Genomic DNA, 20397 nt, shown 5'->3' with positions numbered 1-20397 from the left:
TTACATACCTCAGCAGAATTTTTGCTTTCTTGGCCTTTTTTTCAGAGATTATGAATGATAACACCAAAACTCCACCCATGGTTAGTGGTTGGGTAAAGCCATTTATTGTCAAACTACTGTGTTTTCTCTTTTTAAATCATAATGTCAACCCAAAACATCCAAATTACCCTGATCAAAAGTTTACATACCTTGGTGATTTTGGCCTGTTAACATGCACAAAAGTTGAGACAAATGAGTTTGAATGGCTACTAAATGTAACATCCTCACCTGTGACCTGTTTGCTTGTAATCAGTGTGTGTGCATAAAAGCTGAGTGAGTTTCTGGGATCCAGACAGACTCTTGCATCTTTCATCCAGCCACTGATGTTTCTGGATTGTGAGTCATGGGGAAAGCAAAAGAATTGTCAATGGATCTACGGGAAAAGGTAGTTGAACTGTATAAAACAAGAAAGCGATTTAGAGTCAAAAAGATAATTGAAAATGCCAGTCAGCAGTGTTCAAACTGTGATTAACAAATGAAAAATCAGGGGTTCTGTAAAAACAAAACCACGGTCAGGTAGACCAACAAAAATTTCACCCACAACTGCCAGAAAAATAGTTTGGGTTGCAAAGAAAAACCCACAAATAACATCAGCTGAAATACTGGATTCTATGAAAACTAGGGTTGTGGCTGTGTCAAGATGCACAATAAGCTAGGGTTGTGGCTGTTTCAAGATGCACAATAAGGAGGCACTTGAAGAAAAATGGGTTGCATGGTCGGTTCACCAGAAGAAAGCCATTGTTATGCAAATGCCGCTAAGTATCTCGCCTACAATATGCAAACAGCACAGAGATAAGCCTCAAAACTTCTGGAACAAGGTAATTTGTCCACAACTATAAGCATTACATTTGGAGGGAAGTCAATAAGGCTTATGATGAAAGGAACACCATTCCTACTGTAAAGCACAAAGGTGGATCGCTGATGTTTTGGGGATGTGTGAGCTACAAAGGCACAGGAAACTTGGTCAAATTTGAAAAAAAATATATACGCAGCACGTTATAGGCAAATTTTCAATCATCAGCCTGGAAACTGCGCATTGGATGTACTTGGACGTTCCAACACGGCAACGATACAAAACACAAGGCAGAGTCGACCTGTCATTGGCTACAGCAGAACATAGTGAAGGTTCTGGAGTAGCCATCTCAGTCTCCTGACCTCAATATCATTGAGCCACTCTGGGGAGATCTCAAATGCGCAGTTCATGCTAGACAGCCCGGGAATTTACAGGAACTGGAGGCTTTTTGCCAAGAAGAGTGGGCAGCTTTACCATCTGAGAAAATAAAGCACCTCATCCACAACTATCACAAAAGACTTCAAGCTGTCATTGATGCACAAGGGGGCAATACATGGTATTAAGAATTGGGGTATGTAAATGGAGCGCCCCCACTGTCGCAGGGCCGAGGGGTACCCGGTACCGGGCCTCTCTGTCTCAGTTCTGGGGTGGTCACGGTGGCTAGACCCGGTCCGTGACCCTGCTGAGGGGCGTCCAGTGAAGATAGAACGTGATGATGTTGGGGTGTGGGGTGCGATGAATAACGAGGACACAGAATTGCAGTCTCTTTACCTCTTTACTGAAGGTCTCGATTGTATTGTAGATAGAACCACTCCCCCTGGTGGCCGGAGTGTGAAGTGTAGTGTGTGTGTTACCTGGTCAGGTGAACTCCTTTAGTGCAATCAGACGTAACATCACTCCCCTTAGTGGCAGAGCGACGTTACTGCAACGACCAGGACTCTGGGGCGCTGCATAAACTTTTGATCAGGGTCATTTGGATATTTTGGGTTGTCATTATGATTTAAAAAGAGAAAAAAATACCAGTAGTTTGACAATAAATGGCTTCACCCAACCATTAACCATAAGTGCAGAAAAAGTTTTCGTGTTATCATTCATATTCTTTGAAAAAAGGCCAAGAAAGCAAAAATTCTGCCAGGGTATGTAAACTTTTGAGCACGACTGTATAAGATTATCTCAGCACAGGACGACCATTGCCAGCGCCCTTGAATAGTTATCATGCTCTCCATGCAAGGACGTCAACATACTCACAGCTCCGGCCCCAGCAGCGTCCTTGCACTCCTACTCCCATACACGCTGTAATAACTTATGATGGAGCGCCTAGTGCGCATGCCTGTGCTTCCCTGCTCTTAAATAGGCAGCACAAAGATGCCCTCAGCAAATAGCTAGGAGGCATCTTATATAATAGGCACCCTCCCCAAAAGGGAGCTGCTGGAGCAACCACTATAGCTTGTTAGTGGTAGTGTGTATGCAACTGAATGTTGCTAAGTCCCCCATCCTTAGTCCATTATAGTTATTTTACTGTCCTTTACTGCCCCTGTAGTTCTGTGTAGTTTATATAGTTTATCTTGTCTCTGGTTCAGTGTGAAATGTCCTGCATTTAGCCGTGATGGATCGGCATTTGATTTCCATCTAAAGCCTCCAGAATCCACTGACAGTATCATCCATTGAAGGCAAGGACCTATCAAATGTCCTTAGAGTTGACATGGAACAAGTAGAGCTCCAGATAGGGGCATTGAATAGGTCTTCCATGGCTGAAAACTAATGAGCCTGTTCTAGACTGGAGATACAGTGAAGTGCTTTGTTAGGGACAGTGTGTGCAAGAGGTGTGTGGTCCCTATACAGTGGGGCAAAAAAGTATTTAGTCAGTCAGCAATAGTGCAAGTTCCACCACTTAAAAAGATGAGAGGCGTCTGTAATTTACATCATAGGTAGACCTCAACTGTGGGAGACAAACTGAGAAAAAAAAATCCAGAAAATCACATTGTCTGTTTTTTTATCATTTTATTTGCATATTATGGTGGAAAATAAGTATTTGGTCAGAAACAAAATTTCATCTCAATACCTTGTAATATATCCTTTGTTGGCAATGACAGAGGTCAAACGTTTTCTGTAAGTCTTCACAAGGTTGCCACACACTGTTGTTGGTATGTTGGCCCATTCCTCCATGCAGATCTCCTCTAGAGCAGTGATGTTTTGGGCTTTTCGCTTGGCAACACGGACTTTCAACTCCCTCCAAAGGTTTTCTATAGGGTTGAGATCTGGAGACTGGCTAGGCCACTCCAGGACCTTGAAATGCTTCTTACGAAGCCACTCCTTCGTTGCCCTGGCGGTGTGCTTTGGATCATTGTCATGTTGAAAGACCCAGCCACGTTTCATCTTCAATGCCCTTGCTGATGGAAGGAGGTTTGCACTCAAAATCTCACGATACATGGCCCCATTCATTCTTTCATGTACCCGGATCAGTCGACCTGGCCCCTTTGCAGAGAAACAGCCCCAAAGCATGATGTTTCCACCACCATGCTTTACAGTAGGTATGGTGTTTGATGGATGCAACTCAGTATTCTTTTTCCTCCAAACACGACAAGTTGTGTTTCTACCAAACAGTTCCAGTTTGGTTTCATCAGACCATAGGACATTCTCCCAAAACTCCTCTGGATCATCCAAATGCTCTCTAGCAAACTTCAGACGGGCCCGGACATGTACTGGCTTAAGCAGTGGGACACGTCTGGCACTGCAGGATCTGAGTCCATGGTGGCGTAGTGTGTTACTTATGGTAGGCCTTGTTACATTGGTCCCAGCTCTCTGCAGTTCATTCACTAGGTCCCCCCGCGTGGTTCTGGGATTTTTGCTCACCGTTCTTGTGATCATTCTGACCCCACGGGGTGGGATTTTGCGTGGAGCCCCAGATCGAGGGAGATTATCAGTGGTCTTGAATGTCTTCCATTTTCTAATTATTGCTCCCACTGTTGATTTCTTCACTCCAAGCTGGTTGGCTATTGCAGATTCAGTCTTCCCAGCCTGGTGCAGGGCTACAATTTTGTTTCTGGTGTCCTTTGACAGCTCTTTGGTCTTCACCATAGTGGAGTTTGGAGTCAGACTGTTTGAGGGTGTGCACAGGTGTCTTTTTATACTGATAACAAGTTTAAACAGGTGCCATTACTACAGGTAATGAGTGGAGGAAAGAGGAGACTCTTAAAGAAGAAGTTACAGGTCTGTGAGAGCCAGAAATCTTGATTGTTTGTTTCTGACTAAATACTTATTTTCCACCATAATATGCAAATAAAATGATAAAAAAACAGACAATGTGATTTTCTGGATTTTTTTTTCTCAGTTTGTCTCCCATAGTTGAGGTCTACCTATGATGTAAATTACAGACGCCTCTCATCTTTTTAAGTGGTGGAACTTGCACTATTGCTGACTGACTAAATACTTTTTTGCCCCACTGTACATCCTGCTTGACCGCCAGTCATGCAATTTTCTTTGCTAGGAACTTCCACATCCTTGGTGAGAACAGTTTGAAGACTGACCCAGAGAAGGTATCTTCTGGTTCTAGGTGGTGATTGGATGACAATGTCAAGGAGGAGGCATATTCTGAGTCAATACTATCCACCGACTGGAAGGAAGAATCACATTCCATCTTTGTTTCGTTCAAGGGGTTGACCAACCTTGCTGGGCTAGGAAAGACTCAGTAATTCAAGGTTCCTGTTTCCAAACCTTCTCAGTTGTCCTCTGAGGATGTCCAATCAGTGAGAAGCATCCTGGCCAAGAAGAAGGTGGGAGATGTAATCTTTCTTCCAGTGGCTTGGAGAGAATGTGGTTCTGATGAGAGGTTAAGGCAGGTCAAGAAGAAGAATCTGGCTCCATCTTCTCTGCAAGGAGTTCTCACGGACTTAAAGAAGAGGGGGCATAAATGGTGGGTACTGAAATTATCATTGCCGGAACTCTTACATGGTTCACCTGCTCTCTCCATGTGGGCACACCAACATACTCACCGCCCCGGCTGCAGCAGGACCTTGTGATCCTCCTCTCCCTCCTTCCATGCATGCTGCAATGACTTCCGGCGATGAGCCTAGGGTGCACACGTGTGCCCTACTCTAAAAGGAGAAGTGCACGCACCTGCAAAGTTGCCCTAGCCAATAGCAGGGAGGACTCTTGTATAAAAGGCACTCTCCCCATCAGGGAGGTGCCTGAGTAACCTTTAGTTTATCAGTGGTAGTCTGTGTGCATCTGTATGTTGGCAGGTCCCTAGTCCTCAGTCCATTGTACTGTAGTTATTTCCCTGTCCTCTACTGTCCCTGTAGTTCTATGTAGTTCATACATTACCTTAAAGCATTTCTTGCGATACCTGAACCCTGTGGCCTCGTCGGCAGTACCTGAAATATTTCCCAAGACCTGTATGTCTGAACAAGAACCTAAACCCAAAGTCCACATTGTCTGTAGTATTCATCAGTCTCTGAATCCTTCCTGTTTGTGACTCCACTCTTGTGTCCTAATCCAGTGTAACCAACCCCTGGGCTCAGCAGCTGCGGGACCGGAGACTGCCTAGGAATCATACCTGGGGACTACATGCAGCTCTAGCCTGACTCCACCATCAGGAGCTCCAGTGAACACCCGGTAGCCACTTAGCTATGCCCATCCTAAACAAGACGAGTGGGTTCATGAACCACGTGCTTCACCTCTGAGTGTGACACATTTTTTTTAACACATCCAATTGTGGAACTTATTATAATTCCAAGATCTACTGATTAAAATTTACTTTGTTAGTGGGAAAACCTCTTTCAGTAACATTAGAATAGATGGTCAGAATTCGGTAGGAGACTCTTTCTAGTCAGAGCAAAGGGTGAATGGCCCCTTTAATGCTAAGTAGGTTGCCTTCACATGCACACACTGAGCTTGAACTGCAGTGACCTCATCACTGACTTTTTCCCATAGTCCTGAGGTCACCGCAGTTTAGGCCAGCTGGGAACGCAGCCTCAGTGACGTCACTGAAGCTGCTCTCGCAGCATCTCATTCCCCAGTGGTTTTCAGCCTGGACATTCGCATCTTGGCACCATCCAGGTTTAAAACAAATTATCCCCCAGACATGGATTATGGCATGGGACAGAAAAACAGATAGGTATGGTATATTGTTGTTTTTTATTTTATTTTTTATTACAGGAGATCAAGGGCTTCGATGGAATTAAGCGAAGTCGTAAGTATGGTTTAATTGAAAATATTAAAGGAGTCTGTGTCATTTTTTCAATTAAAGGATTTGATTCCTGCTGTGTCTTTATTTAACATATAACTATGCCTCTCCATTACTTAGTCATGGGCTTGATGTCACCTGACAATACAAAGGTGACCTCAACACCACAAATATTAACCGCACTTGCCACTGCTACAGGGCAAGTGGGAAGAGCTGGGCAAAGCACCAGAATATGAGCATCTAATAGATGCCCCTTTTCTGGGCAGCTTCAGACTACTGATTTTAGGCTGGGGGGCATATGTCAATGGCCCCTTACCAGCCTGAGAATACCAGCCCCCAGCTGTGAGCTGTAGCAAGGCTGTTTGTCAAAATTGGGAGGGACCCATTACTTTTTAATTATTTATTTAAATAATTAAAAAAACAGCGTGGGGACCCCTCTATTATTGATAACCAACCTTGCTGAAGCTGACAGCTGAGAGTTTTGTCTGGTTGGATCAAGAAAATAGGGGGGGATGCTACGTCGGTTTTTTCATTCATTTATTTAATACCCCGATCATCTGCTCCTATTGTCAGTGTTATTAGCGGCAGCAGGTGTCAGATGATGGGAGTAAGAGTCCCAAAAGCCCCCACCTGCTGTCATCATTCAGACTTTATTATAATTCTCATCATTCTCTTTTGCTCGCTCCGATCACCAGCAGAGCAGGGGAAAATGATGAGAGCCGTCTCCAGAATCAGCCGTCCGCGTGGTACTGATGTGGCACACGGATGGTATCTGTGTGCGGTATGTGTTTACTAGAACCCATTGACTTGTTTGGGTCCGTGTGATCCATGCAGCAACACAAAAATGGACATGTCCACATGTGGGTCACTCAGACACACGGTCCGTGGAAAAACACAGATTTGTGCACAGACCCATTCATTTGAATGAATCTACGTGTGTCAGTGTCTCCGGTACGTGAGAAAACTGTCACCACAAGTACTGGAGACACTGACGTGTGAAAGAGACCTTAGAGTTGAGCCACATTCAGTTCAATAGGGCTAAGCTGCCATACCAGACACAGCTGCATGTACTGAAGTCAGATGGCACTTTGAATACGTGAGATTATGATAAAAGTTGTAGTTTCACAGCCGCTGGAGAGCCACTTGGCAAAGACTATAGGCTGTGCTCACACTCTCCGGATGTGGTGCATTTTTATGCCACACTGTTTGTGGTCTTGATATAGTACAGTGAAGAAACAGACTGGGAATGTAACATGTGGACAAAGCCTTACTCTAGAGCATATAGTAAAGGTTATAAATTCATTAACTACATTTTGCACTATAATCAGAAAGCTGCACGCCCTTTTTTACAAAAGGGAGTAATACACATAATAAAATGCTTGGGAATGTACTATATAATCATGGTTCCATTGCCAAACTATTATAAGTATAAGTCAGATATAATTAATGCGCAGTCTAAGAATTGGCATAGCAAATGCTACAGTCTACTGACCTGCCATGATGATGTGATCTCAGCCGAAGACTATTGCTTGTGTTCAGTCTTAGACCTCCTTCCCATCAGAATCCTGCCTCATCAATCACTACTGATACCCAGGTGATGAGTTAAGTAATAGTGACCAATTGTGGGAGGAGACCCTGACCCGAATTTACCGTACTTCCTGAAACATATATTCTCAGCAGGGATGTACAGCGATATGTTTTCTTCTATGCAGGATGATTTTGTGGATTATGAATTACCTGTTTGGCAGGTCCGCTTATTTTATAGTCATTAAGGGAAGAACCTTGAACAAATCTCTGAGTCAGGCAGAGGAATCTAAAAGGGAGGATCTTCAGTGGAAATGAATATAGTAGCAACATTGTGTTTTTCTTATATGTTTGTTTTGTTTTGCTATTGTTGGATATGTAGCATATGTCACTTGACAGCGTTTCCATTGACCCTTGTGCTGATCTCACCCTTCTTTTGTTTTCTTCGCCAGTCTCATTCAGATATCTGTATATCATATATGTGTTTCATCTGTGTTTTTTATAGATTGAACACACACCCATTATAACCGATTGTCCTAATTCACCGATCAAACTCGTCCATTCAAGTAAATGGGTCTATCAAAAAATGCATAGCCTTAGAATAAAGAAAAATAGGTGTCATACTGATGGTGAAAATGGAGACACAGACCAAAAGACGGATAAAAATCGGGAAAAAACACAGATCAAAATCGATCTTTTTTTTCATACACAAAAATGGTATCTGATAGATGTCTTCTCTTGACTGGGTATTCTGTCTTTATGGGTCTCATAGAAACTTCATGAACTGATTCTGTTGTATGTGTGTCCTTGCTTTTATTGCAAAGTTGTAAAATCATCAATATTTATTGAAAAACAAAAAATAATTTAAATGAATGTCTGCTATAGTGATGAGTCTGTACACACCCTTACATATGTATATTTAAAATTATGCCCTTTATGCCTATTATGCCTATTATTATTCCCTCGTCACTAGAATTAAGGCATCTTAAGTAGGGAGATAATTTGCTATAACAGAGGTACGTTGGCATGGACCAATGTACCACTGACATAATGGGACATTGTTAACCTGTATACTTGCACTAAATGACCCCAATGTGTGACAACATTGCATCCCGGGAGCAGAGATTTGATTTCCTATGTGTCAACAAAATTGCAAAAAAAGCATAATTTATACATTTTACAAAAGTTGATCATTGCAAGGTTTTCAAGAATGGGGATCGGGGTACAGTGTTTGAATAACGAGTCTTACTTATTTTTGGACAGATATGAGTAATGACTGCTACTTACAGGGACCATGTCAACAGATTCATGCTGCCTGAACCAAGGAGCCCATGAATCAGACCATGGCAGCTCGATCACATAGAGTTTAAGAGTAAATCTAATTCGAAAAGCCAGCCGGGGACTATGTGCCTCGCCCGACTGGTCCAAGGCAGTATGCACATAGGGCGAGACCTGTTAGTCAACTGGAGCTGAGACAGGAGAAGCCAAAGCAAACCTGCCTTGAACTGGTCAGCTCAGACAAATGCTCCCCAACCATTTTTCAAATTATGCTTACTCACAAACCTTGCAGCGTTTCAGAGTAAACCATAACAGGCTCTAATCATACAACCAGCGTCTGAACCATTTAGTCCGTAGAGCGGACAGCAAGAATCTGATGATAGCATTCCTTTAAGAAAGTTCCAGTGCCACTCATTTCTGCATTGGAGGGTGAGCGGCACTGATGATTTAATATCATACCTACTAGGATAGGTTTACCTTCCGATTGTGAATGAATCTTATTATTAGGTATGTGCAGACATGACGTCATCAGCGCTACTATTCACTTCCTGATGTGGAAGTGATCGGTGCTGGACAACACTTTTAACTGTGATGCCTATAGGGAGTCTGCAGTAGTTTGAAATCTGTCTCCTATTTTATAAGAAGTTCAGGATTCTCTTATGTCCATCCCCATCCATTACCCTGCAACTCTGACATCAGTGCATATTATGTTGATTTTCCTTAAAGGGGTTTCCCACAAATAAACTAGATTTTAATTATTAGAATTTGGACTAATAATAATTTCCACAGTTGGATGTATTTACATAAAATGTTCCTGTGCTGAGATAATCTTATAAGATTATCTCAGCACAAGAACATTTTTTTAAGCACATCCAATTGTGAAAATTATGATTATTCAAAGATTTATTAATTAAAATGAACTTTGTGAGAAACCTTCTTTAAAGGAAGGATAGAATGATTATGAATTGCCAGGGAGTAAATAACTCATAACGGTTCAATAAGGAATGATGATGATGATGATGATGATGATGATGATGATGATGAAGCTCCACTAATCAATACATTATTTTATAGGTCTGTTAGTATGGATTTGCTTTATTATTGCTTTATAAAGAAAAACAATTGGACATGTTTTATTTCCACTGTGTGAAGAAAAACATTTCATTTTATTTAAGCAGAACAAGACGTATGCGGATACATTTCTGATAATAAATAATATATAAATAACATTGCTTGCATAAACCATGTACCGTAACTCTGTCATATATTTACTGTATTAACCAAATTCTACAATATAATTATGTTTAGTATAGCCAAATCTATGTCCAGCGAGTGTACACTCAAAAGGTTACAGATGGCATACAAGCCATTCCTTTTCTTCAATGTTCAGATAATGTTTTCCCATCCTTCAAAAAATATTATCTCAAGTTTATCACAGCATTAAGAACATTATATTAAAGGGGTTGTCTCTCATTAAAGAGGTAATCCCATAGTTTATATTCCCCTCTCTAAGGACATGTTAACACATTCAGTATTTGGTCAGTTTTTTACCTCAGTATTTGTAAGCTAAAACCAGGAGTGGAAACAATCAGAGGAAAAGTATAATAGAAACACGTCACCACTTCTACATTTATCACCCAATCCTGGTTTTGGCTTACAGATACTGAGGTAAAAAACTCATCAAATACTCAACATGTACACATGACCTTAAAAATGTAGGATACAAGACATACAGATGTGAACCAAATTGATGGTACCCTTCTGTTAGGTCACATTCACTTGTTCAGTAATCGGTCAGTATTTTACCTCAGTATTTGTAAGCCAAAACCAGGAGTGGAAAAGTCAGAGGAAAAGTATAATAGAAACACGTCACCACTTCTGTATTTATCACCCACTCCTGGTTTTGGCTTACAAATTCTGAGGTAAAAATCACCAAATACTGAACATGTGAACGTGGCCTAATAAACATGTCACCAGTTCTGCATTTTTCACCCACTCCTGGTTTTGGCTTACAAACACTGAGGTAAAATGCTGACCGATTACTGAACAAGTGAATGTGGCCTTCGAAAGAGCAGAGAGCTGTTACCGTATTTGCCATGCATTATTACCTTTTTCCTGTAGTGGACACTACTGAGGGACTATATAATTAACTGAAACTTTCCCCAGTAAAATCAATCAAATCTTCATAGTGAGAGAAGCTAGGCTTGAGGCAATCAGCAGATTGCTGTGGAGGCCTGCATCAGAAAATGTAATACTGCAAATAAAATGTCTAAAAATTTGGATATGATGTTTTAAAATGATGAATGTTGTTATTTTATTAAAGTTGGTTTTTGAAAAGAACATATGAAGCAAAACTTATTCACAGTGTTAATGCTTGTTCTGGGTTTGAGTTGCATGACACACGGATCCAGTATTCCCATGTACTGCCTCAGTCCCTGCATTAAAGTGGCATTTGAATCCGAAGCATGTATCGCTTATCCACTGAAAAGATGACAAATATTAGATCACAGTGTCTTTGGAAGATAGGAGGAGACAGGGTTTAGAGATCTTTGGGACCTTCACTAATGCCTGCTTTTGGCATCTGTCAATGCTGTACAGTTTGAGTTGATTATCAGGGCGCATGTCACTTCACTTGAAGGGTAATTGTCCTTTTATTTTTGATTTTTTTTCCATAAATTGATAGTACTTGTGAAAATAAGAAACTTTATAATATATCTTTTGCCTCTGGGACGGATGTTTCTTTCTCAAAATTCTTAATTCATGTGCAAAATTTGTTTCAGTGAAGATAAACTTTCCCATTGCTGAGATAGGAGATGATAGTTGGTGCTCATAAAGTTCTATGGAGAACTGCAACTATTGTCTCAGTAGAACTTGCAGCAAATTGTTTCTGTCTTTTAACTCCTCCCTTCTCCTCCTCCCCCTATAGAAAATTAAAAGCACCAACTGTCATTCTTCTCAATAATGAGAAAATCTGTCTTCAAAATGACTTAAAAATGAATAATCAATCCAGGAGGATAAAGTAAGCAGATTTATCTGATAAGATAAGTTGCTTATTTTCATGTGTTTTACTGATTTATGAAATGAAAATGAAAACTTTTCAAGCTTCTCCTACGGAAATTCATGAGGGTCCCATTGATATATTTATTTTTTATCTATCTAATGGATAGGTGAAAATACTTCAGGCTGAGAGTTTCAGTTTTCCCCCATGCATTTGTTTTCTAATTTTCTGGCCCACATTCTGCTAAGCTTGCAAATAGGGAGAAGGAAAAAAAGCCACTTCTAAGCATCGCAGGAAGTCTCTTCGACTAAGCATTTAGGATTTCAAAATGTCCAGTCCTTCCTGTCATTAAGGCACATTCAGGCAACCTCCATACACATTAGACCATTGGCTCAGATTTTTCTGATTTTGCCATCAGGTTCGCAATTCAAAGGAATCAAAAAACACAAAAGCAGAAAATACATAGTAATGAATGAAAATCATATTAACTGTCCTAGAAAATTCTGAAGTTTCTTAAATGTCTGCTAAGAGTAATAAATATCAAAAATGGTTCTTACAAGCTCTCATGCCTGTCGCTAGTTCCATTGGGAAGACAAGCCCCATCATGAGCGTCCCATGATCTTCCACAACATACTCCGGGATGACCTCAGTGGTCCCTCATGGCAATCACTATTCACCCCGGCACATCTGACCCTAGTCATGTGATCATTGATTGACTGTATATAAAGCAATAACTATATGCTATATATTTGCTTATTTTAATTCTTTGTGTTATCACCTCGTGCATGTAGTCGAGGAAAAGGTAGCATTCTATATACATGGAAACTGGGTGACAATTATGTAACTACGGCTGTGCTGTGTATAGCCTGTACGTTGTACACTGCATAAAGAATACATATGCTCATCCCTTCTTAATGACATATAATGTACAGTATTACTCTGTGGTGACAGGTAAATTTGATGTTGAATTTACCACTCCTTATTAATCCAGGTGGGTAAATAAGTAGTTAATCCCAACTTTTAGGTATTAGTGACTTAACTGTTTTTACTTATACATTATCATAATTAAAAAAATTGGACATTAAGTCACCAATACTGGGCAACTGCAAAGGTATTTTATTATAAAATATTACATTCCCTTTAATAGAAAGCCCTAAAATTATACATGGTTAAATACACAAATACAAGGGGTAATATGAATGTCAGACACGGACGGCCGGTTACCATGATTCTACATTCAGCAGTTGGTATCCTTTAATTGAAAAATGTTTACACTTAAAATTCACTATAAGTTGCCTTGTGCCCGTCCTGTAGGGTGTTAGCTCCACTTTGAATCTTATTTTCTCCTTTGGTTTTAGATAGGGTACCCTGTGGATGACAGAATATGTTATTAGTGAGCACCATTCCAAAATATGTTACACCTGTACTCAATAGCATCATACATTGGGAAGATGCACTCTATGGAAACAAGAAATATGTGTGCCCTTTCACGAGACATAAGACTAAAGTCAGCAAGACCTGTTGACATTGGTGGGACCACCCACCAGTATAATTTTTATTGAGGTCTCCCAATTCTCATTCTTGAGGTGAACTTGTGGAGATAAGGATCTGGCACATTCATATTTCCAGTGGCAGATCCTTTTGTTTTTTTGAGGATAAGTCCCTGAAATTGGAGTCTCTCAGCCCCTCGGTCATAGAGAACACAGGAACGCCTGGCCAAATGTTCCTGTCTATGAAAGACTCAGGAAAAATCTAATGTATATGTAGGGCTTTACTGACAGCAATAAACCCTCAAATAATTTTCAATTTGTTTAACACTGTAGCAATGTTGAAGATCACATCTGTATGACAGCTCCCTCTATCAATTAAAATGTGGGCTAGCCTTCTAAGGGGCTCCCCAATACTGGTTAAAAATATATGATCTCGGATTGATCACCGCATGACCACTTAAAAGGAACGTAACAGCTGACATGATTCACGGGCAACATGTATCAGACACTGGATGTATAATTTCGCCAATATGTTTTTGACACTGAAACATTTCTATTAGATCATTAATCCAAAGTCGATGAGATACAGAGAATTTAGTGTAAATTTTCTTAATGGGTTTTTTTTGTGTATTGAATTTCCAATATTACATAATGAGTGGAACCATGTCTTTAATGCAAAGTTTAAGTGACGAAAATCCTTGATTTCAATGTCTATTAAAATACTATATGGGTTCTTTGTAGTAATTGAGAAACAATTAAAGTGATATTTTGATCTCTAGATATGGGTGCAGTTCTGTACCTTCGCCTGGGGTGTCGATTAACCAGTCCTACCAGTATAGACAATGTTTAACAATGCTCTACAAGTAGAATTATTAAACTCATATCTGAGTAATGGAGAACAAGGCAACAGTAGATATCTATCCTTTCGTATCTTTTGTGTCAATTGCATTATTGTGATCACTGTTAACATTATTACTGTCTTCTACTGGATCTAGAATTGGTTTTGCAGAGGTGAAACTTAGGGTACCGTCACACAGTGCAATTTTGATCGCTACGACGGCACGATCCGTGACGTCGCAGCGATCGTATGATTATCGCTCCAGCGTCGTAGACTGCGGTCACACGTTGCAATCACGGCGCTGGAGCGATGCCGAAGTCCCCGGGTAACTAAGCGCAGGGCCGCGCTTAGTAACCCGATGTTTACCGTGGTTACCAGCGTAAAAGTAAAAAAAAACAAACCGTACATGCTCACCATCTGATGTCCGTCCGGTCCCTTGCCGTCCGCTTCCTGCTCTGACAGATCCGGCCGTACAGTGAGAGCAGAGTGCAGCGGTGACGTCACCGCTGTGATCTGCTCTCACTTTCCGGCCGGCAGACAGTCAGAGCGGGAAGCGGACGGCAAGGGACCTGACGGACATCAGATGGTGAGCATGTACGGTTTTTTTTTTTTTACTTTTACGCTGGTAACCACGGTAAACATCGGGTTACTAAGCGCGGCCCTGCGCTTAGTTACCCGATGTTTACCCTGGTTACCAGCGAACGCATCGCTGGATCGCTGTCACACACAACGATCCAGCGATGTCAGCGGGTGATCAAGCGACGAAAGAAAGTTCCAAACGATCTGCTACGACGTACGATTCTCAGCAGGATCCCTGATCGCTGCTGCGTGTCAGACACTGCGATATCGTAACGATATCGCTAGAACGTCACGAATCGTACCGTCGTAGCGATCAAAATTGCACTGTGTGATGGTACCCTAAGCCCCAAGTCATGTTCATGTGTGGGTAGCTTCATGGTTATACTTACATTGTAGTAAGCTGCCTGTCAATAAGGCCACTGCCCTCCACCACCACGGTACAGTCATTGATGGTCATATTTAGTGGGTTTGTAAACCTTATCTCCAGAGCCATTGTCTTGTGCAGCACAGCGTTACCAAGAGGCTGTAAAAAGAATAACAAAGAAAAGCATTACACAAGTCATAATCTCCAGGTATACAAATACATATCTGAGAATAAAATAAATCAGTGATATGATAATATAAACCTGATGAGATTTCTAATTCCTTGAGCTGGGTATGTGCTAGACTTTTCCAGTCAATAGTGGCAGACCTCCATGGAAGCAGTGCCCACTTCTAATGCAAATATATACTTAAAAGTGTCTAGATATAAATCTGTCAATCACAATGCTTTCTTTTGTGCCTTCTTCCTACATTTGGATGTTCAGCTATGCAAATAGCAATGTGTTTTAAATAGGGATAGAAGAAAAAGAAAATGGCTGGCAGACATGTCTCTAGGGTCAACAGAAGGATCTGGTGTATAAATTCATATGGCCTAATCCTCATCTCCCCAGGCATCACCTGCAGCTGTCATAGGAGATCTGTTATGGGAGATCTGGTAGGCCTTCATGCACATTAGATGTCCCACTCAAGCCGGCAGGTGTGCTCACCTTCAGTCTAATGTTTTGGGGGTTTATCACTAATTTGTGTAATCTTGAGTTTGTCTTTGAGATTATGTTTATTATTGTTGCTCAGGTATATAATTGTTTGTACACTTTGTTATATTTCTGTTCACTATACAGTATCTGACCCCCCAAGGTGTCCATGTGTCCATCTGTATAAATCTTCTCCATTTTCATTTTAAATAAAGACACTCAATACAGATAGTACACAGAATAAAAATATTCTAGCATTTCATACTGTTATTACCTTTTTGAGCATTCAAAAATAAAGAATGTCTAAAAATACTCTTTCCTTTAGTTTTCTTCTTTTGTTTAATCAGATTTTGTCTGATATTACAATTAAAACTGTAAAATGTATAAAGAAATGTTTCAGGAGATGTCCCTGCTCTTCCTCACTGTTTTCTTTGTGGGTGTAACTGGCTCTATCAGAAACACTCCTGTTGTACTCATTAACTCCCCTTGACTAAGCTGGCATGGCCATCAGCCAGAAGATAGACCTTGAATGTTTTCATGAAGCAACTCCTTTAAAATGAAAAGTGTCACGCTGCTGCTATGCAGGTAGATGCAGCTCAATTAGATGGCAATAGAGTGGAGAGAGGACTGCACACAGCAGGAGCAGAATTGCAGCGCAGCAGCAAGGCCAACACCAGGTGGCAGCAGAATAGTAAACAGGCAGGTTCAATATTAGTCTGTAGTGCAGTACCAAAGTAATAAGCAAGCACAGAGTCAGAAACAAACCAAATGGGTCTATACCGGTCAGGAGCAGATATGCCAAAGACAAGAAAGAAACAGCAAGTCAGAGCCCAAGCCAAGTCGGGTACCAGGGAATCCAAACACGAAAGGGGAACACAGGGATGGGACGGGAAGAGAGGAATAAACAGACATGGGTACAGACAGCTAAATCAGCAGGACGAATCAGGGTACACAGAGTCAGCAACACATGCCGTAGGCAGAAACTATAACTGACACCACCTGCAGGATGCAGCGGAGCTAAATCGCAAACCTGAACCCAGAATGAGGCAGAGCAAAGTTAACCCTTAACATGATCAGACCGGGAAAGAGAGACAGGATACAAAACCTGGCCTGGATCATGACAAAAAGGTCACCAACATACTGCCCAAACCGAAGAGCAAAGTAAACCAACCAACTGCACTATCGCAACCAGGTATATTTTTCTCGTAAGCAGTGGAGTGATAGACCTTATAATCAGATGCCATGGAGTTGGGAAAAGCTGACCAAGGGCAGAGCCAGACTAGTCCCATCTATTACTGTGATCCCAGGCAGATTTTTAAAGTATCTTCTCTGAAAGGCTACAGTGTTTCAGAAAAAAAATATATCTGACTGCAATCATGCAGCCGGGCTCTGATTCATCCTGCCCATAGTTTGGGTGGCATGTATCCTGCATCAAGTTAACTTGAAATATGATATAATAGGAGCCAGCAACATTCTAGTAGTATCCTATTCACATGCCTGGGGTTGGTCTTAAAGTCGTATATTAAAATCGTTCCAGTCTTATCCTTACCTTGATAGTAATAGCTGGATTCTCCAAGACAAGATCCTTTGTAACTAAAACTTTCTCACCAAAAGGTAATTCACAAAGAGCAACCACTTGTATCATGTTCCCATCATTGATGTATTTATGGTAGTGGGAGTAGGGAATCTGCAAGGAGATGTGTGCATCTAGAAAATACATGAAAGGGCATTACATTTATATATGCCAAGAAGGAAGGCGACCACTTTTACAATGTAACACAGAAAGGCATGTAGACTCCAATAATCTCTAATCGTTCACCACTTATAAGCCAAGTAAAGGTAACCAAAGGGTTGGAACAATCCCTTCAGAATCCAAATCCGGAAACAGCATCCTAATTCCAGATAATCCTTTAAAACGTTTATTCACCACCACTTGTGTGCAACATTTCGGCTTTACACTAAGGCTGTGTGCACACGTTGCTGATTTTTCGCGTTTCTTTTTTCGAGTTTTTTCGCAATGAAAACACTATAAAACCGCAAAAAACAGCATGTAATATGCATCCCATCATTTAGAATGAATTCCGCAATTTTTGTGCACATGATGCATTTTTTTCCGCGAAAAAAATGCATCGCGGTGAAAAAGCGCAGCATATTCATTAATTTTGCGGATTTCCCACTATAAAATGCATTGGGAAATGTCCGGAAAAAAACGCACCAAAAAGCTCCAAAAGCGCACCAAAAAAGCGGTAAAAACGCGCAAAAAACGCATGCAGATTTCTTGCAGATTTCTTGCAGAAAATTTCAGGTTTTTCTCAGGAATTTTCTTCAAGAAATCCTGAACGTGTGCACATAGCCTACGACTTGAGAAACACTCAGACTTATGGAAAGTCAACACACTTTTGAAGATTATCTGAAGTCTAGGCACTGTAACTTTCTATGTCTTTACTTTCACGATTTACACATTACTTCCTTTCGTTTTGTTGTTAATAATATACGTAATATAACACTATCAGTTCCAGTTTATGGCTATATCAAAAGTCTAGGCTGTAATTTAAAGCAAGACAGCACCTCCTTGTGGTCATTTACAAATTTACATTAAACTATTGAATCTGCTATAATGTAGGCTTCGATTAAAAATGTAAACAAATAAAACATACATATATTATAAATACAATGTATCTCTGAATATATAGGTATAAATATAATAACATTAACAGTGAATTATAAGATATTGCATTCAATTAATCAGAAGTGTAACTTTAAACTCTTAGACCCAAAATCAAAATCTGCAACAGGACCCCTACCTACCATTTGACACTTGACACACTGGCATCTTCTCATGTGCAGAGTGGTCTAGTGTCCCATCAGGCACAAAAGTCCAGGTGTGCAGTTAAACATTCCCTATTCAGCTATGTCCCTGCTATTAGTGACAACATGATATAATTAAGGAGCTAAGAGGGCCCCTGTGCACAAGCCCAGTATGTGGGCTCTTTGCAGTCCTATAGCTCATCATAATGTACAATTCTACCTACTTCACTTTTTTTTTTAATGGGCTTGATTAATTTGGAAGTAACAAATGAGAGACACATTTTTGTTTCAGGATAAACGGAAGCAGTTATGTTGCTATAGATCGACGTGACCACTGTGCTTGTTCACTGCAGTCATTACATATAACTGACCTTTGTGGGTAATCTGAGCAGCAATACCTAATCCTTGGCATGTATTCTGCAGCAGGGAAGACCGGGAGTGAGAGAGTGATCAGCAGCACGTTACATTTGACAGGGGAGAGAGTGTTTTGCAGCAGGGAACATGAAACCCAATGTGTGACAGTTTCAGCAGCAGAGAACATGTGACCAAAGAAAGAGAGAGAGTTCAGCAGTAGAGAACATTTGACCAGGGAGAGATAGAGTTCAGCAGCAGGGAACAAGAGAGAGTTCAGCAGCATGGAACAAAAGATCAGGGAGAGAGAGTGCAGCAGCAGGGAACAAGAGAGAGAGTTCGGCAACAGAGAAAAAGCGAAAGAGAGAGTTCAGCAGCTTGGAACAAGATAGTTTAGCAGCAGAGAAGAAGAGATATAGAGAGTTCAGCAGTAGGGACCAGGTGGCCAGGGAGAGAGAGAGAGCAGCAGCAGGTAACGAGAGAGAGAGAGTTTAACAGACAGAGATTGGTGCGTGAAAGTGAACGACTGGTACACACTAACTAGGTATTGTTGCCAAGAGAAGTGACTTATTTGTGTGCAGGAGGAGATTACACTTTTCTGACAATAGATGGAGATGTTGATACTGTTATATGCTTAGCTGAATGTAATGCATATACTTGTTGTACTTTGGTTTCACTTTCTCTCTTGTAAAAGGTCCTTCAGACTTATTGTTATGCTGTATTAAGAAGCTCATGCACGTACCTCATGTTCTGTGAGGATAAAAGATGAATTACCCCATATAATCTACTCTCACAAGTTTCTTCTGTGACCAAATTATGCAACGGGTTATGGGACCAGCATAGAAGACAAAAATGACTTGGTGAATGCAGAAGAATACTTCAGAGCAATTCTCTCCAAACAAGTAAGACAAATACTGTAAGTTAAAGATGAGCAGCAGTTCAGAGCTGGGACTCAGAGTAGCTATTCTGAACAATGAGATCAGTTATGGAAGTGCAAAGTGGAGATGTTATTGTCTAAAGATGATTTATGGGAGGTAATCACTACAGACAGACCCAATGATAATAATCAGACATGGGATAAGAAAAACAGACAAGCAAGAGTTACTATTAGCTTATTAATGGAGGATGATCAGTTAATCCACATAAGGAGTGAGAATACAGCAAAGGGAATGTGGGAAGCACATAGTAAGCTACATGGAAAATCCATCTTAAATCACAAACTATTCCTGCTAAGAAAACTTTACAAGATGAGATTAAGAAAGACATGCAGGAGCATATAAACTCTATGATGGAGGTGGTAACACAGCTGAGATGAGTCAGTGAAGACATTAAGGAAAGCCATACAGCAGCAATATTATTGTGCAGTTCATCAGATTCATGCACTGCTCTGATAAATGCACTAGAGACAAGACCTCAAGCAGACATTACGCTAGAGTTTGTAAAGAAAAGAGTGATAGATAGTGTTGAGCATTCCGATACCGCAAGTATCGGATATCGGCCG

At 40.8% G+C, this 20397-nt stretch overlaps 2 protein-coding genes across 2 annotated transcripts in view; both read right to left on the bottom strand.

Moving 5' to 3' along the window:
- Window positions 1–7745, bottom strand: part of LOC143765200 (protein-glutamine gamma-glutamyltransferase E-like) — a 91652-nt gene extending 83907 nt beyond the window's left edge. Inside the window, exon 1 of the mRNA XM_077251638.1 lies at window positions 7510–7745. Coding sequence (XP_077107753.1) covers window positions 7510–7516 — 7 coding nt within the window. The 5' untranslated portion in view covers window positions 7517–7745. The remainder of the gene's footprint in view (window positions 1–7509) is intronic.
- A 5167-nt stretch (window positions 7746–12912) lies between these two features.
- LOC143769025 (protein-glutamine gamma-glutamyltransferase E-like) overlaps window positions 12913–20397 on the bottom strand; it is a 32324-nt gene continuing 24839 nt past the window's right edge. Inside the window, exons 11-13 of the mRNA XM_077257627.1 lie at window positions 17287–17444; window positions 15114–15247; window positions 12913–13185 (exon numbers count right to left, since the gene is read on the bottom strand). Coding sequence (XP_077113742.1) covers window positions 13038–13185; window positions 15114–15247; window positions 17287–17444 — 440 coding nt within the window. The 3' untranslated portion in view covers window positions 12913–13037. The remainder of the gene's footprint in view (window positions 13186–15113; window positions 15248–17286; window positions 17445–20397) is intronic.

Source organism: Ranitomeya variabilis, chromosome 4, assembly GCF_051348905.1.
Source record: "Ranitomeya variabilis isolate aRanVar5 chromosome 4, aRanVar5.hap1, whole genome shotgun sequence".
In the NCBI taxonomy this organism is placed as follows: Eukaryota; Metazoa; Chordata; class Amphibia; order Anura; family Dendrobatidae; genus Ranitomeya; species Ranitomeya variabilis.
The sequence above is the reverse complement of the archived record's forward strand: the minus strand, read 5'-3'. Positions and strand labels throughout refer to the sequence as shown.